This window comes from Sphaerodactylus townsendi, linkage group LG03 (genome assembly GCF_021028975.2).
Source record: "Sphaerodactylus townsendi isolate TG3544 linkage group LG03, MPM_Stown_v2.3, whole genome shotgun sequence".
In the NCBI taxonomy this organism is placed as follows: domain Eukaryota; kingdom Metazoa; phylum Chordata; class Lepidosauria; order Squamata; family Sphaerodactylidae; genus Sphaerodactylus; species Sphaerodactylus townsendi.
The window spans coordinates 155,417,551-155,443,190 of NC_059427.1; the positions used below are offsets into that span (position 1 = coordinate 155,417,551).

A 25,640-nucleotide genomic window follows, 5' to 3' on the forward strand; every position below is an offset into this window, starting at 1 on the left:
TAACCATTGGAGGGAGCTTCTTTCTCATAGGTCAGAGGTGTAGCCCGATACTAGCTTTACCCAGCACCACCATCCAGTGGTGGGATTCTATTAATTTATCTAATGGTTTGCCCTCCCCTGGCTGCCCACTTACCTGGCTGCTGCGGAGGAACGTAGCTGGCCTAGCCGGGGCCTTTTCCTCCCAACCTTTTGATCCAGGGCTCGGAAAGCCCCCTCGTCCCCACTCCCCTGGGATGGTGGGATTCAGCCAGTTCAGGGAACTAAGCAAAAAATTAGCTACTGGTTCTCCTGAACCGGTGCGAACTGACTGAATCCCGCCACTGCCACCATCTATTCAGACCTACACAGAATGCAGATAAGGGACCTGAAACATCTCCCCGTATTTTTGTCTTTAACATCCCACCTAAGGGGTTCTAGGGAACTTGAAAACTTGCCCAGTACTTTGTGTTATTTTGGTTGGTCCTTATAAGAGGTATTAGGTGGATTTTGTTTTTGGATCTTGCTATTAGACCAGTGCAACTATCTGCAACATTTGACAGCTTGGGAGCTTGACAGAGCCTGGATGTCAGTGGAGGGTTGATGCACAATTCCTGTTCAAACTTCACTACATTTTCAGTACTGTGGTGGGTGTCTCTGGTTGGCTCAATTCCCAGTTCATTTACGAACGTGCAAGGTAGATCATCATAATCCAAGTATCCTCCTCACAAGAGCTTTCCTGATGAGTCACCAGCTCTATTTAACTGCCATCCAGCTCTTTTGAGAAACCTCTGAGGGGCAATGACATGCATTGTAATCTCTTAGGCCGCTTCCACACATGCAGAATAATGCACTTTCAATCCACTTTCAATGTAGCTAGATTTTACTGTGCAAAATAGCAAAATCCACTTGCAAACAATTGTGAAAGTGGATTGAAAGTGCATTATTCTGCATGTGCAGAAGGGACCTGAGAGGCAGCAGATGGCAGCTGAACAGAGAGCCAAAGGTGAGCTCTGTTTTTTTGGGGTTAGCCTTAAAACCATATCTTTCGCTATGTGTGTTTCTAAGAGCCTGTGTGATTGTTTTTTTGAGGGCCTGGGAAGGCTTTTGTTTGTGGGTTTTTTTCCCCCTTTGTTTATTTGGGTATGTGCTTGCCTCCGGCTTCTGAGAGGTGGGGTTTCTGGTAAATCACCACCACTATTTAATTGCCATCCAGCTTTTTTGAGAAATCTTTGAGAGGCAGTGGTGTGTGCAGTTTTTATCACTAAGATCCAGTATTTTTGTAGAGTAGTAGGTGGGTTAGAGACTTGACAGGGAGAGAGTCTTCAGCTAACAGGTCTCAATCTCTGGAGATCAGTGAACAACAGCTTGGCTGAACAGGCAAAACTGACACTTATTTTTTTGCAGGGGAGTTTAGTAGGGGACTTTTTGAAAGAGAGGCACATAAATCTGTCTCTGTACTGTTTAAGACTACTAAATATCCATGGAGTAATGTGATACATAGAAGTGGAAGGACCAGGGAGCATTCTGTGAGTTTGAAGCTACAGAATAGATTTGAAGGTCTCTCCCTTGTCAATGAAGTTAAGGAACAGGCATAGGAACAACAGAGTCAGCTCTTGGAGAATGTGCAAGTGACAGAAGGTTCAGCCCATGGAATGGCCCCTGCAAATCCCCAGGGGAGACATATGGTGGTGGTAGGGGACTTCGTGCTGAGGGGAACGGAAGCAGTGACTTGCAGGCCTGACAAAATGTCTCAAGAGGTGGGTTGTCTTCCTGAGGCAAAAATCCATAATATCACAGAGAGGCTGACAAGACTGATAGTTATCCTTTCCTTTTGATCTACGTGGGAACAAATGACACTGCAAGATGTAGCTGTCAGGACATCACAAGGGATGTTGAGGCTCTGGGAAGGAAGCTGAAGGATCTGGATGCACAGGTTGTCATTTCAACTCTACTCCTGGTTGAAGAACACAGCCCAGGGAGGGAAAGAATAATGGCTTCGCAGGTGATGCTGCCAGGACCTTTTTGACTTCTTGGACCACAGTTGGCGGTTTCATGAAGATGGACTACTGGCAAGAGATGGGCTGTAGGTAGGAAATATTTGCTAGAAGGCTCACAAACCTGATCAGGACGGCTTTAGTTATGTGGGGAAGGGAGACAGTATTCAAGTGGATAGGAGTTCCACAAGTGCTAGAGATAATAGTTCAAGAACCCAACAATGGGAGGGAATTTTTTTTTAAATAAGCAGCCAGGCCTTCGATGTCTTTACACTAATGCACAGAGCTTGGAAAATAAACAAGAGGAACTTGAACTATTAACATAGCAAAGCAAATATGATATAATAGGTATCACTGAAACCTAGTGGGACGAGCCTCATGATTAGAATGTAATAATTGAGGGGTACAACCTAATTCAGAAAAGCAGCCAGGTAGCAGAACAGAGTGAAAGAAACCCCCTTTGAGGGCCAGGTAGACCAGACAAGTGGATGCGTTGCTGACCAGAGACTTGAGAGGACGCTGGTGCTTAGATGCCTTGGATAGCTATACAGAATGGTGCAGGTCAAAGGGGCCACTCTGTCATGATATATAAGAAAAGAGAGAAAAGTTCACAAAAAGGTCATCTTCTGAGTTAACAGAGGTTTGCAAAACCCAGAGGACAGAGACAGTCAGTCTAGAGGCAAAAGTAGCAAAGATTGACCTTTAACATGATTGGTGAATTCAACAGTAATTCTAGACCAATGAGAGGCTATTGCGTGGGCGGGGAAAAGTATCCCTGATGCATGCATTATATATGCTGAGTTGAGATAGAGGTAGAAACTGAGAGTTAAGTTCTGTGTATGTTAAACTTTGTTCTTGCTGAAGAGTTCTGTATGGTATAGTATTATAGTCTTGTATAGAATAGACTTATGTAACCTTGCAACTGCTAAAGTAAAACCTTCCTATGGAAAGTACATCTTGCGTGGAGAGTATTTTTCCCCCAAGTGTGATAGAAGATTGCAGTGAGTGCAAGAAGACTACTAAACTTCTCATCTTACCAGAGTGACTCCGCTTTAAACTCTGCTGATACGCTCCACCACAATATATTAGTAAGAAAGGAAACCAAAGGGTATGCCTACTATGTGGTATCCTTGAACTGGAAAATGTCAGGGATTAAACCTGGGACCTTCTGCATACAAGCCACATACTCTACACTGCTGAGCCCCAACCAGTTCTATTCCCTCATAGAAGCCCAGCATGATGCAGCTGAGAAGACATTTTATCACAGTTCTCCTTCCCCTTGGCTCAACTAGGGTCCACGGGCAATGCCATGGAATTCCATTGCCCAATTGAGCAGGCCTGACGACACAGAGCGATGCTCTATCACAGACTTACCAGTTGCAACCATTCAACAGACGTGCAGGCAGGCTGTTGCGAAGAGACCGGATTTTATTAGAATAGCTGCAACATGTCGTATAAATATAAATATTTATATATTATATACACCCTATACATAGACTTGGGGTCATGTCAAGATCAGGAGGTTATTGCTTTGAGCTTTTGCCATCAACCATTACACCCAGTCAAAAAACAAACAAAAGCGCCCCCCTCCTTTTTTTTCAGGAAAGAATAATTGGTATCTTGTGGGTTTTCCGGGCTGTGTGGCCGTGGTCTGGTGGATCTTGTTCCTAACGTTTCGCCTACATCTGTGGCTGGCATCTTCAGAGATGTATCACAGAGGGACAAGATCCACCAGACCACGGCCACCCAGCCCGGAAAACCCACCAGAACCAGTTGAATCCGGCCGTGAAAGCCTTCGACAATACAATAATGGGTATGCCTGGAAACAGAAGAGAAACTCACGACCACAAACGCAGCACACAATGGTGGAGAAAAAGAGGTTCCCGCGCACGTGTGTGTGGAGGGGTTACAGCCTCTCCAAAAAAAAGGCACAGTCACTAGAGTCATTTCTCTCTTTCCTTCTCTGTTGCTACAGCTGCACGTGGGCCTGGCATTCTTTTCCCGGGGCCTGGCGAAAATCCCAGAGGCAGGAGAAAGACAAGTCCCTTGCGTGCAAAAAACATTATTACAAAGCAAGTGCAAAGCAGGGGGATAAACATGGCAGGGGGAAAGCAGGGGCAATATATACAGGGAAGGGAGTTAAAATGCAGACAATTTAATAAAACCAACATGATGAGAGAACTCAACATGGGAAGGCTGGTTTGCACTGCAGAGAGAGGGAGGCGCATGCGGCAGCGGGCCGGCAAGCAGAGGAAGCGGTAGCAGAAAGCGCTGAGAAAGGGCTAGTTTGAAACCAAATCAGGGAATACCCAAGTCTACCTAAGGAACAATGGCGGCGGGGGGCGGGGGGATTTGCTGCCTTCTGCCCTCCAGTTATCACTGAAGTGTGACTCAGCAGTCATTATGAGAAACATCATCAGAAGTCCTTGTCAGTTTCAGAATCCATAGGCCCATGCAGCAGAAACACCTTTCTTGGACTGTACCATAAAAGCAGTCAAAGGACTATTATGTGTCTGAATTCTCCCCTACGCAGAAACTCAGATGTATTTTAACTACCCCATCAGGGGAAGAACCCTTGCTTCCCTGATATGCATGATCTCAGTCGACGGGGGGAACGTTTACATTCCGGGGAGAGCAATCAAAGAAATGCTCTCTCATTTGAATAGTACAGTCCAACTTGTAGCACACAGTTCTGCTGCATGTGCAAGCTACCAGATAATATCCCTACCAATGGGAGCCAGGCTAGGAAGTGATAGGATCATTATGGGCACACTTTCTGTTCCCCTCAGAGCCCCATGGCACAGAGTGGTAAGCTGCAGTACAGCAGTCAAAGCTCTACTCATGACTTGAGTTTGATCCCAGTGGAAGTCAGTTTCAGGTAGCTGGCTCAAACTTCCGCCCTTCTAAGTATCCAGATTGCTGGGGGTGAAGTGTAGACAACTAGGGTGGACAGTGGCAAACCAATCCGTAAACAAAATCTGCCTAGTGAATGTTACGATGTGGCATCATACCATGGGTTAATAATGACAAGGTGCTTGCGCTGGGGACTGTCTTTTACTTTATCCTACCTGCCCCCTGTCAAGTAACAAATATTGCTTAAACTGGATCTGCAGGCCTCGCTCAAGGTTACATCTCCGCTACTGTTCCTCTGTTTTGTCTGAGGCAGGAGGAACCACAGAATAATCTTTCAGCTAGAAACGACAGCCCTCACACTGCTCCTGGCTGCATCCTATTGCACTGCTGAGCTATCCCAAGGCCGATGATAATACTGGGTTGTTATCTGGATGACACATAGAAGGCCCCATATGCCTTACATGCATCAGACCTGCACAGACTGGTGAATACGCAAGTAACATTTTTGCTGCTATTGCAGAATCCCAAACATAATGAGTAAATGTTTGGGACCTCCTCCATATCAGAACTGGAGTTAGGCTACGAGGGTAATCACAGGCGGGCTGATTGTGGACCTCGGTCATCTGGTACTCCCAGGACATGATTTCACATCCTGAAAACTGCAGCTTCTTTTTACATCATCATTAAAAGCAAGCTTCAAAAAAGCGAGCCATGTTTCTAGGCTTTCTGACGGCAAAGAAAGGCTTAAGAATCTGATTGGGCCATCAAAGATTGCCCTTCCTCTGAAGCATGGGGTCTGGGGTAAGGGAGACTCTTTTACAACTCTTTGACCTTCACCCAAACTATATTTGCTAGTATCTCCCGCCTCCACCTCTAACCACTTGAATTTATCCCCATGACCTTCTCTGCTACTCTGATCCTTTCCGGAAGATCCTGTTCCGGTTTGGTGCTATGAAAGCTCAAAGTACAGTTATAGCCCACTCGCCTCCATTAACTGAGCAGCCTTTGGCTTGGACCTCACACAAGATCTACACCTGTTCTTCCTCCTGCTGGCCAAAATGCTGCTCTGAAATGCTTCTTCTGGGGGAATCACAGGAATAAGTTGGGGGAAGTGGGAATGGGGGGACTGGCAAAAACCATCTCTTCTTTGCATGTGCAGAAATTTGAGGTGGGATTTAACCCTTTATCTGGAGGAAGGACCTTTCCTCTGGAGAAAGAGCCTCTTCAATGGATTCCTTGCACTGGACGACAGTTCCACACTTAGCAGAGCAGAGGGATACAACCCAATCGATCACTAAGATGGGAGATCCTAACTTGGCTATTTTTTCCCCCTGAAACACTGATTCTTTGCTATCACTTATTTTGGAAACAGAACTGTGTCACTGCTTAAATAAACGTATATGATTTGCCTTGTTAACTTCTGGGGGGAGGGCAGAATATGTGAGACTTATGGGGTATATTGGAGAACTCACATCACCCTGATTCAGACCACCTCTGGGGAGGACCTAAATTTTAATCTTGCCACCAATGGCCTTTTAAATTCCTTGTCAGGCAAGGAATGAGGGCCAACCATAATGCTATGACATCTATGATCTAACCTATTGCCACTGTAACATCTAGCCTGGTCCTGACTCTCCTCACATTAGGAACTCTTCATTTTCAGACGTTTTGAGAATACTCTTTTGAGTTATTATTAAATTACCTCAACTTGCTCAACTTTTACTTCTTTATGTCACAGCTGCTTTTAAAGAAGGATATTGATCATTTTTTAAAAACCTGTCTGGAGAATCTGTACAGTGTTTATCCCCTGGAATGGCTGAGATGTGCCAGAGGTGGTTTTATTAGAAGTTCTTCTTTGCTTTATTCTAATTTACGTGGCTGTGAGTCTGGTAGCTTTAGCTATTATTACGGGGGCGGGGGAGGGGGGAAAACAATGCCATATAATATATAAATGAAAGCAATAAAACCTTTTGGTTGTTTTTTTTGCGCTGATATAAGGGCTTGTGGCTAAAACAATAAATACCCACATTCATTCATTTCCATCCCTTGGTTAGTTTTCTCCTCACATACCAAGCGTTTCTAGTTCAATTGACAGAGCCTAACCTGAAGCTTCCACTGCGGGGACTGTGTTGGTTGAGCGCAGCTGGGGCAATCGGACATTTGAATGCTGCCACACATCAAATATTCCCTACATATACAAAACTAGATATATTGGGGAAAGAAGGCTAGCTTGAAACTCTTCTTGACATCCTAATAATGAACATGCAGGGGCCATTTGGTGTGGGGATGCATTCCACCTTTGGATTTCCTCCTTGCAGTCTGAATTAGCATAACCCAGATACACCACAAGGGCACCTGCTAACCCTGTTTTACCTCAGATACCTCTCACTGCAAGGGTGCCATTTATTTTTCCCTTTCTGGTATCAGCAGCAAGAAACTTAACATCTGCGCAAGGGTGTACTGCCTGGGGGACATATGGAGTCAAATGTCCCCAGCCTGTGGTAATTTAGTCATGTGGGGGGACACAGAAAATCACCCCCCCTCTCCTCCTCCCCTCCTCAGGGTCCATACATTGACTTCAAGACCTGGTGCAAAAAAAAGTTGTTTGGTTGTGGTGGGGGAGGGCGGTCCGTACAGGGGTGGGGATGGGGCGGAAAACTTAGATTTTGCACTGGGCAACGTTTTCCCTAGATATGTCTTTGCATCTGTGTCAAAGCTAGGGGAAATATTAGCCCTCTGCACATGCTTGTTGCTTTCATCCCTGGCTAGGCCTCAACCCTCTCTCATTTCATGCACTTATTCAACTCCTAATGTACCTTTGCCATTTTAAAAATTCACCACTGACAGAGTTCAAGGGTGAATTTTCCTACCTTTTGATAAATCTGCAAAATGGGGTTTCTATTCGATTGGACCATCAATGTGAAACCATGGGCTAGCAGTTAATCTTCAGTTTGCCAACTATTTTTACATTGATATGATGGTATAACAGGTTCCCTACATTGCCAGTTTCCATTTAAAAAAGAAGAAAAGTAACTGGCTACCCCTTTTCATTGTGGAGATGTAAGAGGAAAGACCTTACATCCACACTGACTTTTTTGTGTGTGAAAGCTAGGAATTCTGACGAACAATACTCAGATGCAGTTTTAAAAAATACTGATAAAGCCAAGGTGGTCTGGGAGAAGGCCACGACTGAGGTACTGAGGCAAGGAGACTGAGGGGAAACCTGGCATGCAGATAGCTTGAGACTGCTGTGCTGTACTGGCAGGCACTGAAGTCACAAGAAATAATGCATGCCTGTCCCTATGTGATAAACCCCTGGGAATAAACTTGAAGATCTGGTTGTTGTGCCACTTCAACTGGGACTTTCTTGCCACTTCAACTGGGACTTTCTTGCCCTTGGCTCTCTCTCCTCAAATACTTCTTTCTCATCTTCTGAGTCATCCCTGCCTTCATTTCTACACGCCTTCTGTGGCACCCTTTGTCCTGGTGACTACTAAGAGCAGGCTGAAGCTTGTGAAGGACAGAGAGTAACATTTAACCCTGCGCCCCCAGTGCAAATTCTTCAATGTGCATTTTTAAATCTGGGTGGAGTTGTGATTCTACACTGTGAAGAGGTGGAACAATTAAATGTGTGAGTGTCTAAAGTCCGAAACAGAGAAATCCAAAATACGTATGTATATGCTCACGTGAGGCTATGGTTTATCTGTCCCTGTGCACAGTGGAATGACCATTGGTCATTTGATGCTCATGTAAATCTTGAAGTTCATGCTGTACAGGATGATAAAATGTTTCTATGAATAGGTTAGTGAAGTGTGTGGTGTGGCAGTGCACAGATGTTGCTATCTCAAGTTAAAATTCTTATATACACGGAACCACATACTTTCAGTTATACGTTCTTGGCTGCAGTCACAATATTTCTCCACTGAACCGTAAACTTTGCCCATAACGGTAGCGGCTGCTTGCACAACCAGTACATAATTGGTTATACCAGGACAAATGAGTAGAGAGCCAAGAGCCTTTTGAAAAAGCACCGGCATTCCATGGGAAGACCAAACTCACAACACTGCAGAATAACCAATGCTGTGAACAGGCCCTCTGTGTATGTGCTCCCCAAAACTCATACAAGAGATTAAAGGAAGCCGATGAGTAAAATCCTGAGCTCTCTTCCCAATTTTGGTTTCATGTCTGTGCATGTGGCTTTAAGTGTGTGTGGGTGGTGGCAGCTGACTTTGTGCCTCTCAACGCAAGCTGGCTGACTACACTGCCTTGCAGAAGGCCCCAGGACGATGACACCCCCTTTGCTGCCGCTTAGCACCTGATGCCATTCAGCAGGAGCCCAGTATCCATCTTACAAGACTGTCCACTGAAGGGAGAAGACATCCAGCCTGGGTCCCATTGAAGAGGGTGAAGGAAGTCAAGGGGACTTAGTGGGTAGGGCAGGAAATGAAGTCACTCGAAAGGGAAGGGGTCATGGGTGTTAAAAAAGAAGTGCCCATCAACATGCGTATCCAGAGCTTCCTTGTCACTCTCGGGCGGGAAGCGCTCGTGGCAGATGGGGCACTCCTTCCAAAGCGAAGGCGAGGGCAGGTCCAACGGGGACGCGCCCATACCGCAGGACCCCGATTCTGACATCTGCTGCGCTGTCAGACCACTGCATGGGGAGAGAACAACAACAACAACAAAAGAGATTGGGGGGGAAGCAAACGATGTAAATCCCAGGCCCTGCACTTGAATTTGGGAAAGCTGTTTCTGGTTGGGTCAGCAGCGGAAGTGACTCAGACCCATGCTTAGTAAAAGCCAAGACTGAGTCAAGCTATAGTACTAATGTAGGTGAGAGACCTCGTCATGGTACCAAAGCCAATGGACCTATCAAGTCAAGCACAGGACATAACAAGCATTGATAAAGTAATGTGTGAACAATAGGGAGAACAGTGCTGCCAATAGCTGAAAGACGGGTGAAAGACTGGCTAGAAGAGGAGGAGGAGTTTGGATTTTTACCCCCACCTTTCTCTTCTGTCAGGAGTCTCACAGGGGCTTACAAACTCCTTTCCCTTCCTTGCACCACAACAGACACCTTGTGAAGTGGGGCTGAGAGAATTCATAGAGAACTGTGACCAGCCCAAGGTCATCCAGCAGGATTCATGTGCAGGAGCAGGGAAACAAGTCCAGTTCACCAGACAAGAGTCCGCAGGTCATGTGGAGGAGCGGGGAATCAAACCTGGTTCTCCAGATTAGAGTCCACTACTCTTAACTACCACACCATGTTGGCTCTCAAGGAGACCTACTTGGTGAAAAGAACACTCCCCCCAGTTTCTTGTGGCTTTCGGAGATATTTTTCTATATTGTAAGCTGCTTCGGGTCCACATTAAGAACAAAAGCAGAATCTAACTAAAATAAAAGGATATCTAACTAGGCAAATCTTGGGCTGTAAACTTGTAAATTGTATATATAGTGCTAAAGCATTAGCAATTTGGAACAGAACAATCTACATCTTACTCTGGGAAAAGTGGAAATCTGCACCATCAATACAACATGTAACAAGTAGCATATTTGCATAATTTCTCTTAGTTTGCATAATTTATTCTTGCTTTTCTTACTAGTTTGCATAATCAGTCTGGTTTTGCTCGCCAAGAGCCACAGAGCTATAAAAGGCTCTCATTTCATTAGTCTCTTAAAATCTCTGAAACCCCTTTGGCTTTAGATTTCAGTGAAAAGGCCCCCATGCTTTCCAGCCCATCTTTGAAAGCGCAAGGTTTAGATATTTGTTCTATTTTTTTCCTTTTAAACAGGATTCCGAGGATGAAAAATTCTTGGGGTGGTAGAAAGTACCATCCAATTGGAGCTGTTACAGCTACCCTGCAGGGTTTTCAAGGCAAAAGAGGTGGTTTGCCATTGCCCGCCTCTGCATTGGAACTTTGGACTTCCTTGGTGGTCTCCCATCCATAGACTAATCAGGGCCGACCTGCTTTGCTTCTGAGATGGGGCTAGCCTCGGCCATTTGTTTCAAGGCAATTTTAGACATTACCGGCATCTGAAGAATTGCAACAGTGGCAATAGTTGCAAGAGCCAATCAATCTCCCTTTCTATAGCAGCAAAGTGTAATTTTTAAAAAGGAGGAAGAAGAGTTTGGATTTATATCCCCCCCGCCTTTCTCTCCGGTAAGGAGACTCAAAGAGGCTTACAATCTCCTTTCCCTCCCCCCCCAACAATAAACACCCTGTGAGGTGGGTGGGGCTGAGAAAGCTCCCAAGAACTGTGACTAGCTCAAGGTCACCCAGCTGGCATGTGTTCGAGTGCACAAGCTAATCTGGTTCACCAGATAAGCTTCCACAGCTCAAGTGGCAGAGTGGCGAATCAAACCCGGCTCCTGAGATTAGAGCGCACCTGTTCTTAACCACTACACTACACCGGCAGGTGTAGTGGAAGAAGCAATCTGGAGCCACACAGCAATACTCACCTGGCCACTTCATAGAAGCCGCTGCCCACCTCTGGGAGGAGCAGGCTGGCTTCCTCACCCCCGCTCTGCACAGCTGCCATCAGGACGGCCTTCTCATCCTCTGCCTCCTAAACGTGCAAAGGGAAAAGTTGTCCAAAACAGGTCTGACATTGGCTACAACTCAGCCTCAGCTAGCAGTCCCTTCCTTTCTCCCGTCTGTGGGAACCAATATGGCACACAGTGTTCAGAGGCAGTATACCCCAATCTCTGATGCTGGGGTTAAACGTAATGGGAGAAGGCTATCACATCCTTCACACCCTGCTTGTGAGTGTATGTTGCTGGCCTTCCTTGCAAAAGTGAGATTGTGATCTCTGGTGGCCATTTGGAAAACAAAAACCCAACCTGTGACCACAGATCTGAAAGAGGACCACAGGAAACACAACAGAATTCTGCACTATTATGGGGACAGAGTGAATCGAAAGCTGCTTTGGTAGCTCTTAAGGGGCAACAAGGTCACAAATTTTGCAAACAAACAAATGTTTTCTCTCCCTCTCTCAGAGTACCAGAACATAGGATCCTACAAATGCAACTGATAGAAACGAAAAAGCACTTTCTCATGTAATGCATACTTTCACTTAGAAGAAGAGGAGTTTGGATTTATACCCCCCCTTTCTCTCCTGTAGGGAGACTCAAAGGGACTTACAATCTCCTTTTCCTTCCCCCCTCACAACAAACACCCTGTGAGGTGGGTAGGGCTGAGAGAGCTCCGAAGAACTGTGACTAGCCCAAGGTCACCCAGCTAGCATGTGTTGGAGTGCACAACCTAATCTGGTTCACCAGATAAGCCTCCACACTCTGCCACTTGAGTTGTGGTGAACCAGATTAGCTTGTGCACTCCAATCTGGTGAACCAGATTAGCTTGTGCACTCCAACACATGCCAGCTGGGTGACCTTGGGCTTCCTTCAGATTCTACGATGATACTTCTTGGTGTCTTCTGAAGAATCTCCTGCTTCAATGAGATAGAAGACAGTGAGGATTGGCTTTTTGCTTTGAGGAAGAAGGGGGTGGGCATCAGAAAATGCATCAGCAAGCACATGGTACCTATGGGCGCCATTTTCAGGACTCACTTATGAAACACTACCTGTCTACCCTCATCTGACTCACACACTCTTGGCTGGACAGGGATCCCTCCAGCAAATGCTTATTGTTTCTCAGGGTCTCACCGAGTCAGAACTGGAGTCCTCAGGTGGTTGTTTAATCTGACTGGCAATGGGTGCCGGTTGGCTGATCACCACAGCATGAGCCAGTTCGCGGGCACAGGGTGGCGTGGTGGCAGCTGCTCGGTTGTCACACAGGCTGTAGGAACCCAGCTGGGCTGGCAGGCGCATGTCCTCGGGACTCTCATCCTCAGAGTCAGACAGTGCCGAATCCAGGGAGCCTGGGAGGGGTAAGAACACACAGGGAGCAGCCTCATATCATCAGGGTCAGTATTTCCTACTCAGACTGGCAGTGGCTGTCCAGGGTCTCAGGCAGAGGTGCTTCACATTATGATGATGAAGAAGAAGAAGAAGAAGAAGAAGAAGAAGAAGAAGAAGAAGAAGAAGAAGAAGAAGAAGAAGAAGAAGAAGAAGAAGAAGAAGAAGAAGAAGAGGAGGAGGAGGGAGGGAGGGAGGGAGGGAGGAGGAGGAGGAGGAGGAAAGAAGAAGGAGGCAAGCTGAGCTGGCGAGAGGGAGGAGGAGGCGGAGTAGCTTGGATTTATACCTCACCTTTCTTTCCTGTAAGGAGACTCAAGGTGGCTTACAAGCTCCTTTCCCTTCCTCTCCCCACAACAGACACCTTATGAGGTAAGTGGGGCTGAGAGAGTTCTGAAGAACTGTGACTTGCCCAAGGTTACCCAGCAGGAATGTAGGAGTGCAGAAACACATCTGGTTCACCAGATAAGTCTCTGCCAATCAGGTGGAGGAGTGTGGAATTAAACCTGGTTTTCCAGATTAAAATCCACCTGCTCTTAACCACACTACTACACCTGGTCCCGGTAACTGGAGATACCGGTGACTGAACTTGGGACTTTCTGCATTCCACTGAGCCACGGACCCTCTAGTATGGAATGTAAACACCAAGAGCATGTGACCAGGTTAGCAAGCAGTATGAAACCAAAAAAGGAGGGAAAGAAGTTGACAGCCAACATGCAAAATGGTAAACAAAAAAAAATGATTATTTAATACTGAGATCCTTTAGGGACAGAACTCAAACAGACTGCACGTTATTTTGGATGCAGGCCTTTTCGGGTTGGTGGTGCTGCGGAAAAGCGGTTTTTGGTTTTTTTATATTGCGTGTATGTTTTTTTTGTTCTGTTGGAAACCACTTTGGGGAGGGAAGTGGGATATTAATATTTGAATTGTAAAAAGTAAAAGGAAGGAGAATATGGCACTCAATGCACAATTGCTGACAGAGCTGATGGTGGGGAGACTGACCGTGATTATTCTGTGCTGTGTCCTCTTCATCATCTAGAACAGATTCATTCCATTTCTGATCGGCTACTTTCTGCAGACGCTCTTCAAGGCGCCATATGTATGTCACCAGCTCCTGAAGGTAGGGAATAGGTGAGAAATTAGCACCAGGTCCTAGACAGACTATACCTCTCCAGATTCTGAACAGCCTCTAATCTGTCCTGCACTACTAGAATCATAAGCCCTTTCTGCACGGGCCAAATACAGCGTCCCAGGGACGGCAAAAACGCTGTCCCTGGGAGAGCATTCGCACAGGACACATTGCTGCTTTGCAGCAGCGCCGTCCTGACTTTCCCCGGGCAGCGTGAAGCCGCCCCTGAAAAACAGGAAGTGCAATCCCCTTGGCTGCGCGGTCACGAGAACGCTACCACCAGGAAGACGCTAAGCTTTCCCCCATATGGTTCCCACTCACTTGCCTTTCTCTTGTGCAAGCGTCCCTCTGGAGGGGCTCGACCCCTCTGAGCAGGAGACCCTCTGGAGACTGCAGAACTCTGGCAAGTCGCAGGGCAGCGTGGCCAGGTCCCTGCAGTCCTCCAGAGGAATGCTGCACAAGAAGGTGAGTGGAGGGGGACCAACGAGAGGCAGCTCCGCACAGAGCCACCTCTCCGGCTGCAGGGGAAGTCAGGGCTGCTCGCACACTAGCGTGCGAACGGTCCCTGAGCTTCCACCGGCATACTTCATGCCGGTGGAGGTGCGTTTCCGCCCGTGTGTGGAAAGGGCCCTAGAATCAGAGTTGGAAGAGACCCCAAAGGCCATCAAGCCCAACCCCCTGCAATGCAGGAACACACAATCAAAGCACTTCTATCAGATGGCCATCCAGCCTCTGTTTAAACACCTCCAAAGAAGGAGGCTCCATCACTCTCCGAGGTAGTGCATTCCACTGTCGAACAGCCCTTACTGTCAGGAAGTTTTTGCTGATGTTTAGGTGGAATCTCTTTTCCTTCACCTTGAACCCATTACTCCTGGTCCTAGTCTCTACCCACCTCTCTGGCAAAGACCTCCTCCTTTGATACCACCACGCGTTTCCCAGCCAGTATTTTCTGCTCAGATTCTGACCATGGGTCCACACACCAACCTGCTTTTCATCCTGAAGATGTTCCTTTTCCTTCTGGGCAACCTGCAGAGCGGCCCGAAGCTCACGTAATTCCCGATGGCTCTCAGACACCTGCACCTGATGGAGTAAGGTATGAGGATGCGTCTCGAAGTATATTAGCAAGGACTATATATGCATGCAAGTCTGGGTGGGGAGAAAGTCTGCTGTGGAAACAAATATCCAACACTCACATCTCATTGAATAATCTAGGATGCTATCACTGGCAGAGCCTTCTGCCTCCCTTAGGTTCTTCAACACAGAGGCAGTTTCCACTGGCAGAATACAGAGGGGGAAACAACCAGCGCCCTCTCCTCAAATTGTCAATTTGCTCCCACCCTGGCCAGGCCATGGGATCCCTTTTCCAATGGCTATAGTTTACCAGACTGGAGTCACGCTCTTGTGCCAGCTCCACACGCAAGATCTGGCACTGTGCCCGCTCTTCTTGCACGTTCTTCTCTAGGCGCAGCACCTCAGCACTCAGCTTCAGGATCTTGTCCTTCTCTACCTGCCAACATCACCGTGAAGGTCAATTAATGGTTAAGTTCAAAGGCGCAGAGGGAATTCTGTTCCTCTGCTGGAAATGTGGCCAGTTCTACAATAAAGGGCAGAAATTTCCCTCCTACCCCTTACGAATAAAATTGAGTTTCTTTTAGCCGACCTGGAGGAAGATGCTAGTTTAGAAAAAGAAGAGGAGGAATTTGGATTTATATCCCCCCTTTCTCTCCTGTAAGGAGACTCAAGGGGGCTTACAAGCTCCTTTTCCTTCCCCCCTCACAACAAACACCCTGTGTGGTGGGTGGAGCTGAGAGAGCTCCGAAGAACTGTGACTACCCCAAGGTCACCCAGCTGGCATGTGCCAGAGTGCACAAGCTAATCTAGTTCACCAGATAAACCTCCACAGCTCAAGTGGCAGAGCGGGGAATCAAACTCATTTCTCCAGATTAGAGTGCACCTGCTCTTAACCACTGTACCACACTGGCTCTCTAGTTCATTTGTACCTCTAAGCTCCTCTCCATTAACTCAATGTAATTACCTCAGAAGTATAACTGGGGAGAACAATTCAGTGCTTCAAAAACCCAAGAATGCTGAGTTTTCAAACAAAAAAAAATTGGCACTTAGTGGCCTTCCACCAAGGATCTCCAATCTTTGCAATTCTGACACAAGGAGGTGAGCATAGCCACAAAATGGCTGACATCACTTACTTTCAGTCAAGAACCTTGAGCTGTGGAGGCTGCCACTGCCTAAGTAACATTTTAAAAAATCTGCATGACCAATCAAATATTGAATGGCCAATGAGAAGCCCTGCTGGGAAAAAGCCTGACCCACTTACTTAAAACATTTGGTGGTCATCAAGGAAGGCGTTAGCGGGTGCCATGTTGGGGACCCCTGATTCAGACTAATCTGAAGCATTGAAACCTGTCGGCCAAACGGAAAATGCATTCTTTCTGTGCGCAAAATTGACTAAAATTTCCTCCCATACTTTAATATCATTTTGGCACACAGAAGCAACGACCCCTCCACTGTTGGAATTTACAGCCTTGCTTGTATGCATGCAGCAGGGAATTCTGGGAGATCTCTCAGTTTAAGTAAAGCTCTCTTATGTTTAATGATTTCTGAGGTAAAGAGGCTGGTCTTTAACTAGATAGCTGTTCATTTCATAAAGTAGAGCAAAAATTCTGAATGTTACTCTGCTAACAGGATCATATAGAAATATACCTGCTGCCCTTCATCCACAGCATGCAATGTCTCCCTTACTTCATGGCACTCCACTCCCTCAAATCACAGACCTCTGTGCAAGGGACACCTGTCCAGCTGGACATAGGGGACCAAGGGTTCGTTATAAGATGCCAAGCAGACAGAATACATCTCTCTCTCTCTTGCTCACAAACCTCCATATTCTGCAACAGAGTAGCTTTCTCCTTCCACCACTGCCCTTTGCCCTCTTTCCACTTGAGAGTCATGTCGGCCAGTTTGATGTTGATCTCCGCCGCTTCCAGGCGGCTCTTGTGCAGATCGGAGATGGTACGATCCCGGATGGAGGCAGCGCTGGCCAGCTCGTCCCCCAACAGGGCCACCTTCTGCTGGCTGGCTGCCAAGATATCCTGCGTGGAGCGAAGTTGCTCGCACAAGGCATCCATCTGTGCCTGGGGGGGGGGGGGGGGGGAAGGAAGGAAGGGGTGAATATAACAGGCCACGTACAAAGCATTATGGGAGCGCCAACATGACAGAAGGCAGCCGGAACCATCACTATCACAAACAGCACTACTGCATCTATCAAGCAAATTTTCATGCAGTGTCTCCCTTACTTCACTGCACACGACTCCCTCAAGTCACAGACCTCTGTGCAAGGGACACCTGCAAGGAGCTCAGGATCAGCGTACACGATTCTCTGTTCTGCACTTAGTTCTGCACTACTCTACTACAGCCCAGAGAGCTAAAAGAGAAGGACTGGTTCAAGGTCACCTTAGCAAGCTTCAAGGAAGAACTGGGATTTGCAAGTGGGTGTCCCAAATCCTAGTCTAACTATCTACCCACTATACCACGCTGGCTGTGTGTTAGGCAACTGAAGCTGGTTCGTATCCAGCTTCTTTTCTGTGCCTACTAGTAAAATGCAAGAGCCCCAGCACCAAGCCACTCCCCAAAGACCAAGACGAGTCCCGATTCTGTGGTCTAATTGCTCAAATGGGAATTAAGCCCATTTCAGAATCAGGAAAGGTGCTTTGAAATCTCGCTCCCATGCCCCCACCTTTCTCTGAAAACCAACATCACCATCCCATTTGGAATTCAGCATTTCTCACATCCATTAACTCACTGCCTCTTTTCCTCCTGGGGGACTGAGCAACAAATGTAAGCACCAGACTGGGCAATGAGAACAGACGGCTTCCGCCAAAAGATAAGGCAAATCCACACTGACTGGGGCTTTGGTCAGATGCAACGTGCTTCCTTCCGCTTTGAGGGATGGAAGAGGCTTCAAAACACCTCAAAGTGAACGTTTTTGCAACTGCACGTTGAAAGCTGCAGAAACTGTACATCATGTGCTGTATTACTGCCCCCTTCATAACAGGGCCAGATCAAAGTTCCTCTCAACCTCACTGATGGGCTTAGAGTACTAGACAGACCAGCAGAAGACTTTATTTGTTAAACAACGAATCCAGGGATGCTCTGGAGCAGCCATTCTCAACCAGGGTTCCGTGGTACCCTGGGGTGCCGTGAGCATGTCCCAGGGGTACCGCGGCAACACTACCGCCCCCCCTCATTTTTGTGGTGTCTCCCACCGGCACCAACAAGGACATGGAGCTGGCCCATGGGGCAGGGCCTGCCACAAGGTCAGCAGTCACCCCCACCCCCAGTGCTTCCCTTCACCCTGGGAGGGGAAGGTGGGGTGTGTGGCAAGCAGGGGCAATGGGAGGGGAAGGTGGAGGGTGGCGGCAGAGGTACCGTGAGATATGAAGAGTGAGGTCAAGGGTACCCTGACCTCGAAAAGGTTGGGAAACACTGGGCTAGAGCAAACGGTCAGGTTTTTATGCACGGTCATAAACAAAACAATCTTAATTTTGCTTTGCACTTTATCTTTTAATGTTTGTCTTTTATTTTAAATCTTTGTAAATAATGCCATTAAAGGTTATCAGTATCTATCACACTGACTGGGGCCCACTTAGCAGTGATGGGCAAAAATAAAACCTTGGTAAAAGTAGAAGGCCAGGTAGCCATGCTGGCCCAAAGCAACTCCCCCCTCCCAATGAAAGATGTGCAATACATTTTATGAGGGCCAGCTAATCACCAATCAAAAACTGCGTGCAAGTTTTTGAGTTCTCTGAAACTCTTTATTGGGTTGGATGTTTTTTAAAAGGGTGGGAGGAGGACATTTCAGTACCTAGTCTTAACGTTCTTGTCTCTTTCCTGTGTAGGTCCAGGTAGATCTGAACAGGTAAAGTGGCACTGGGCGGGGCAGATGGCCTCAAATTGAAACTATGATTCTCAGATGCATGTGGGGTAGCTGTGGGGAACCTGGGTTGGCTCTCTCCATCTTGCTCTCCCTGAGAGGTCCCAGGGGGTTCTGTGTCCATCGAGAGAGCCAGTGACACAGCAGTTATGGTACTGGACTAGGATCTGAGAGATCCCGGCTCAAATCCATGCAATGCCACGGAAGCTCAGTGGGACACCTTCGGCCAGTCACACACTGTCAGCCTAACCTACCCTGCAGTGTTGTTGTGATGATAAAACATAGGTGGGGACAATGTTGTGAGCTGCTTTAAGACTCAACCGGGACATAAAATGGGGCATAACTGAAGCAAACAAATAAATGACGGGAGAACCAGATGAAGGGGTCTTTTGTTCTAACTCAACAAGGACACTCTTATACAGTCGCAGGGTGCTGGACGGCACTTACAGTACGGCGATTAGCAGCAGCTAGCTGCTGCTGCAACTTGTTAATGTCCTCCTTCAGCAGCAGAGTCTGCGAGACCTTCTCGCCGTGGCGGGTCTTGGCTTCCAGCAGATCAGAGGCCAAGCTGCGGCTCTCCTCCTCTGAGGCCTGCAGCTTCACCTAGGGAAAAGTGAAGGGAGCCAATCAGTTGTCACTGTACTACCCTGCGGGCTTCAATCTTGTCCGGGCACCTGCACCTCCTTCTCAAGCTATTTTCCGGTCCCCTCTCACCTGATACTGCTCCTTCTCAACATTTTCCTCTTTGAGCTGATTGTGAATCAGCTCTTGCTCCCGCAGAAGAGACTTGATTGTGTCCTTGACCCTGAGAAGAAGAGAGAAGAGTGTCACGAATCGAGAAGTCGGCCTTCTTTCCTGTCCAGAGGGAGCCGAGGCACGAGTAGAAATGGGATTTGGTGAGCCCCTCGTTCACTACATCCTGTTTTCTAAAAAGAGAACAGGCCAAATGGAGGCTTCAGAAGAGTTTTTGGTGCTCTCTAAAGTGCAAGAAATATCACATGGGATATTAATGGACAAGCTTCTGTAGGCAGAACTTTGTCCAACAAAATTCGGCAGAGGCTGATGAGGTTGAGAAGCCAGGAGCAGCAGTGGCGTAGTGGTTAAGAGCAGGTGCATTCTAATCTGGAAGAACCGGGTTTGATTCCCCGCTCTGCCACCTGAGCTGTGGAGGCTTATCTGGGGAATTCAGATTAGCTCGTGCACTCCCACACATGCCAGCTGGGTGACCTTGGGCTAGTCACAGCTTCTCAGAGCTTTCTCAGCCCCACCCACCTCCCAGGGTGTTTGTTGTGAGGGGGGGAAGGGCAAGGAGATTGCAAACCCCTTTGAGTCTCCTGCACGAGAGAGAGGGGGAATATAAATCCAAACTCCTCCTCCTCCTCCTCCTCCTCTTCTTCTTAAGACAAGAGAACCTTTTTAAAGTGGGGATTGGTTCTAAGCAATAGCATAGGAGGTGTCATCTCCAGCTGTAGGTGAGTTGGCTTATTAGGGGGTTCGGTGGTGCAGCTGGGCTACGCTGGGTCAGACACAGGACCAGGTCCTCTGAAGCTGGGCCACAATGCTGTACTCTTACCAGTTTCAGGGTGGTTCCAGCTATAGCAGTTCAGATGGAAGAGCTTTGGTGAATCGCTAACCATTGACAGTCTGTCTCTTGCAGGCAGGACCAATAGTCCCTTGAACAGCAGACCAGCAAGGAATGGCCCAAAATGGTCAGCAAGGGGGAGCAACTGTAACAAATAACGTCTCATAGGAAAGCACGATGCTTTTAATCTGAGAATAGCCCTCCATAGATAACAGTGGATGAGTCTTTAATGAGCATGATCAAGATAGAATCATTCTCTCTAGCTCAGGGGTCTGCAACCTGCGGCTCTCGAGATGTTCATGGACTACAATTCCCATCAGCCCCTGCCAGCATGGCCAATTAGAATACCTCTAATGCTATGCCAGATAGTTGCTATTCTGGAAACATGAAGGCAGAATACAATGGCTTTCTCCACCATTTTGGGGGAAAGTAAATCGAAGTGGCCCATTAAACCGTGCCTTAGAGGTTCCTGCCTCTTTCTAGTAACTGGATCATAGTGAAAAGGATGACCCATAATGAAAGAGCTCCATACCTAAACATTCTTGCATGATCTATAGGGCTTCTCATGGGGTTCTTCCCAGCTGCGGACCTCACCTGTCAAGTTCTGTCTCCCTCTGCAGCATCTTCTCAGCCATTGTCTGGATATCGCCCTCCAGTTCTCGGATCCGGGCCAAGTGCTCAGTTTCTTGAAGGCTCAGGGACTCTTTCTGCTTGGACACTTCCTCATAAGAATTCGATAATTCCTGGGGAGGAGGAGACAGAGAAGAATAAATAGTCTCCACAGCACACAAGGAAATGTGAAACTTCTGTCAGCAAATATTGCATGTGACAGAAAAAATCTGGTCACTCTAAACATGGAGAGGAAAACAGTATCTGCAAGCCAGGATTAGATCAGAGGAGCTAGAGACCCTAAAATGTACAGGAGAGGACCATGAAGTCCCAAGTAGCTATCACAAGATGAAAAAGAATATATATTTTTTAAAATTAAAGTTTCTGACAACAACTGGTAGCTTTCGTTAAGCAAACTGTGGAATCTCAAAATAGGGTAGCTTTTGGCAATACCACTCATCTTTTCAAGGGTTTTGCAGAAAAGCCTCTCCTATGAAGTCAGTTGTTTCTGGGATTTCATGCTCCAGTGAGCTGGAGATGAAGTAAATGGGCTCTTTGCTTTGGGGATGAAATAAATGGGCACCAGGAAAACCAATATTGGGTACTTTTGGGGAGCCACGCTGAGGATCACTGTGGTAGGGTGTCTCCCTCAAAGCGTCTGGCCCATCTGTTCTCACTGAAAACCAATCCCTTCAAAGGACCCTGAGATGTATCTGATCTCCCGTTCTGCGTGGGGCGAGGAGCCCAGAGGGGCGAAGTGTTTCATTTAACTCTGACAATGTTGATGGGGGCTTAAAGGGGAAAAGAGGGATGCTTCACAATCCCCTCTGTGAGGGTGTGTGTGTGTGTGCACAATGGGGTACCATCAAAGAAAGTGGGCTTGACAACAGTTCATGTGAAAGGGATCTGGGAGTCTTACCTGAACGAGCCAGCAGTGTGATCCGGCAGCCCAGAAAGCCAATGCATTTCTGGGCTGCATCAGTAGGAGTATAGTGTCAAGGAAAGGACAGGCCAAGACCTGGAGCCAGCTCTGTCTGCTTGCAATCAGACTTTGGATGTGATTACATGGTCAGCTGGGGGGGGGGTGGTGGCATGGTATAGCCCAATCTCATCAAATATGAGAAGCTAAGCAGGTCAGTACTTGGGAGGGAGATCACCAAGGAAGACTCTGCAGAGGAATGCAATGGCAGACCACCTCTGCTTTGCACTTGTCCTTAAAGCTTCTTGCTGGGGTTGTCATAAGTCAGCTGGGCCTTATGGCACTGAACACACATGGCCAGCTTAGACCTTCCGGAGGGTGTTCGCTTGCACAGAACTGGCTCTGATTTCCCCTTTTACACTCCAAGGAATGGGAGCTGGGCTGCCAGTTCTGTGCCCCCTCCCCCCTTCGCTTTCTCCCTTGCCTTATATTGTCCGGCCAGCTTGGTGTGCTCATCACGGAGTGAGCCGAGTGCTGCTTCGAGTTCATCCACCCGGCTTCTCAGCTCCTGAACCTCGTCCTTGAGGCGGCACGACTCCTTCAACAGGGCTCCTTGCTCCTGCCGGCTTGCCTCCAGCTGGGTCTGGGAGAGGAGAGGGGCCAGAGAGCAGTGAGAACTGTCTACGACGACACATTCTACACAGTTGTGCTTACGAGATCACCCTCATGTTCCAGTGCATCTTGCTGGGGAAAAAATAAGACTGAAAGGCAATTATTTTAAAAAAGCACATGGAACAGTCCTTGCTGGGTGGAGGGCTCTCATCTTTGAATACTCCCCCCCCCCCAACAAAAAAATCATCTGCACACAGATAGCATATTCAGGAGATGAGATTTAACCTAATCTTCTGCCAGGCATAGCTATGTTCCAAATAGAGGAAGACTGTCTCTGTGATGTAAAAAATGCAATCCCCACCCTTCAGTCTGAAGTGATATGGTTCAGGAAGGTTCAGGGAGGACTGTACCATGTTCAGTCAGTCAGTCAGTCAGTCAGTCAGTCAGTCAGTCAGTCAGTCAGTCAGTCAGTCAGTCAGTCAGTCAGTCAGTCAGTCAGTGCCTTTTATTAGCATAAAACAACATCATAATGTAACATAATTAAACATAAACCAACAGCAATAGTCAAGTAAAACAGTAACTATCGTTTTAAAATGATAGCCAAAAAAAGAAGCAACTGTACAAGTAACATCAAAAGAATAATCCTGTAAAAGAAAACATACAGCATATGAAGAACTTTGTATTTTCTTTGACAGTAATAAAGGGTGAATTAAGCATGATCGTACATCAGCATTTAAACCACATTCAAGAAAAATATGGGACAGGGAATCAAGAGAGCCACAACGACAATATCTTTGATGTTTTGGAATTTTTTTGTATCTACCTGATGTCATAGCTGAAGGAATACTATTAAATCGGGCCAGCATAAAGGCCTGATGCTATTCAACAGATAGAGTAGAAACAAGATAATTGGCTGGAACTCCATGCTTAGGGGAAATTCCCAAGGCTCGTGGTGAACAGGCTGCCATCTTGGCTGAATAAAAGAAATGTCTCTCATGATCTCTCAGCCTATCACTAATTTGGCTCAAAATAAACTTTTCATTATTGTTTTGTAATTTGATTAAGTCAATTCCAATATTCCTAATTTTTGGAATAATCACTTTAGACCATTGTGAGATACTGTACCATGTTCTTGGCAATGGCTGTTAGCCATGCCTAGAGCAAGGGTCAAAGCAAGGTCTTTGCAGCTGATGCTTAAAAGGGTGGCAGTGGTAGAAGTCTAGCAGAAAATCTTGCGGTTGATCCTCTTCTTATCTTACCAATAATAAAGTGCTAAGGGATGGAATGTCCGACGACGAACCCTCCATCAATTAGGGAGCAGGACTCACGAAGTGTGTCCTGCTCCAACATTGGCGAAGGGCATTCCACCCCCGCCTCCCCCGCCAATCCCCAGCAAGCCCACTGCCCCATTGATCAGTCCCCTGCCTGCCCTCACTGCTTGCCCTACCCAGGCTCACTGTATTGCTTACTCTACAGAAGTGACTAAAGGGAAATTCCAGAGGCAGTAAACATCACAGGAAGGCCTTGGCTTCTATACCCTGTTTGTTGACCTATCAAGGACAACTGGCTGGCCACTGCTTGAGGCAAGGTGCTGGAGAGGGACCTCTGGTCTGATCCAGTAGAGCATCTCTTATGTTTTTATGTTTGGGATGGGTGGAAGGCCAGGATTTTAGTATAGACACCTGGCCACTCAAGTAGCTTCAGACTGCCAGAAGGTGGAGCCAACCAAAGATCAGGTCTGGGCCAGGATGGGTGGTTTGAGATATGATCTGTGAGCCTGTCTTGGAGTATGTTACCTCTAGCAGGGTGGCCTTGGGCACCACCACCAGCATGTCTGTGCCCCCACCATCATCGCTCGCCTCCTCCAGGGTGACAAGCTCATCCATAGGCCGTGGCTCGCTGAACTGGAATGGGGAGCTCTGGCCACGAATTTCACCACAGCTGTCCACATAGCGGAATTGGTATTGCTGGAGACCTGGCTTCGGCAGGTAGCTGGCTGTAAACAAGACAAAGGAGTCTATCTATTTTCCTGATTCATGTAGACAAAACTAACTAATCACGGTTTAAATGGTACAATTAATGTTTATGTTTCAAAGTCATGAAGATCACTGCCATTAAAAAGCGAACAGCCCTCACTAATCAGAAAGGCCCTGAACAATCCATGACTTCACAGCAGTTCAACCAACGACTGCATACAGAGGGGAATAGTTTGTAGTTTATCAAGAAAATGGCTTTTGCCCGACATGCATCTAGGGCCATGGTGGCGAACCTATGGCCATGCTGGCAGGGGCTGATGGGAATTGTAGTCCATGAACATCTGGAGTGTATAGGTTCGCCACCACTGATCTAGGGCGTGTGCCTATCTTTTGAATGCGGGTTTTTAAAATGGCCAAACCAAACATCCAGGACACGGAGTAATGGATTCAAGGTGCAGGAAAAGAGATTCCAACTAAACATTACGAAGAACTTCCTGACTGTCAGGGCTGTTCAACAGTGGAATTCACTGCCTCAGAGAGTGGTGGAGTTTCCTTCTTTGGAGGTTTTTAAACAGAGGCTGGATGAACATATGTTGGGAGTGCTCTGATTGTATGTTTCCGCATGGTAGGAGGTTGGACTTGATGGCCCATGTGGTCTCTTCCAACTCTATGATCTCATTCAAATCGACTCTAGCAACAATCTGACCTGTGCTCTCTTCTGTCTACATCGCTCTTTATTTCCCGAATCCACTTTGCACCTGATTCTGAAAACCTCAATTCAAACGTTTGTTTGGGAGTCTCCATTTACTGATTTCCAGCCTGGCTCACCCACCTTGGAACTGGACGCTGCAGTGAAGAAGGGCTCCAGCAGAAGATCCCCCATCTGGCAGAGTGCACCATACAAAGGTGTAATAATCACGGACTGATGAGGCTTCCACCTGAAGGAGAAAACAGGAAGAGTGAATTTCCAAAGGTCCTCCTGAGCATGTTGCTAAGATCATGGCATCATATGATGGGACGGGGTGGGGGGGAACGCAACAAAAGATGGAAGAGATACAACTTTGTGTGTTGCAAGTGCTCTGCTTCTGTCTTGGCTTCACGTTGTCTCCCCCACTATGGCAAGAATCTAGACC

General features: G+C 47.2%; 1 protein-coding gene across 3 annotated transcripts in view; it reads right to left on the reverse strand.

Moving 5' to 3' along the window:
• Positions 1-3,673: 3,673 nt before the first annotated feature.
• CALCOCO1 (calcium binding and coiled-coil domain 1) overlaps positions 3,674-25,640 on the reverse strand; it is a 30,650-nt gene continuing 8,683 nt past the window's right edge. For 2 of the 3 annotated variants that reach the window (XM_048489734.1, XM_048489735.1), the window contains exons 3-15: positions 25,340-25,445; positions 24,328-24,527; positions 22,404-22,562; positions 20,986-21,134; positions 19,524-19,614; positions 19,257-19,412; positions 16,756-17,010; positions 15,246-15,371; positions 14,849-14,944; positions 13,738-13,849; positions 12,487-12,701; positions 11,284-11,390; positions 3,674-9,477 (exon numbers count right to left, since the gene is read on the reverse strand). In XM_048489734.1, the coding sequence (XP_048345691.1) occupies positions 9,276-9,477; positions 11,284-11,390; positions 12,487-12,701; positions 13,738-13,849; positions 14,849-14,944; positions 15,246-15,371; positions 16,756-17,010; positions 19,257-19,412; positions 19,524-19,614; positions 20,986-21,134; positions 22,404-22,562; positions 24,328-24,527; positions 25,340-25,445 (1,974 nt within the window). In that variant the 3' untranslated portion in view covers positions 3,674-9,275. Of the gene's footprint in view, positions 9,478-11,279; positions 11,391-12,486; positions 12,702-13,737; positions 13,850-14,848; positions 14,945-15,245; positions 15,372-16,755; positions 17,011-19,256; positions 19,413-19,523; positions 19,615-20,985; positions 21,135-22,403; positions 22,563-24,327; positions 24,528-25,339; positions 25,446-25,640 lie in introns of those variants that run through there. The other variant, XM_048489736.1, reaches the window with a different exon arrangement.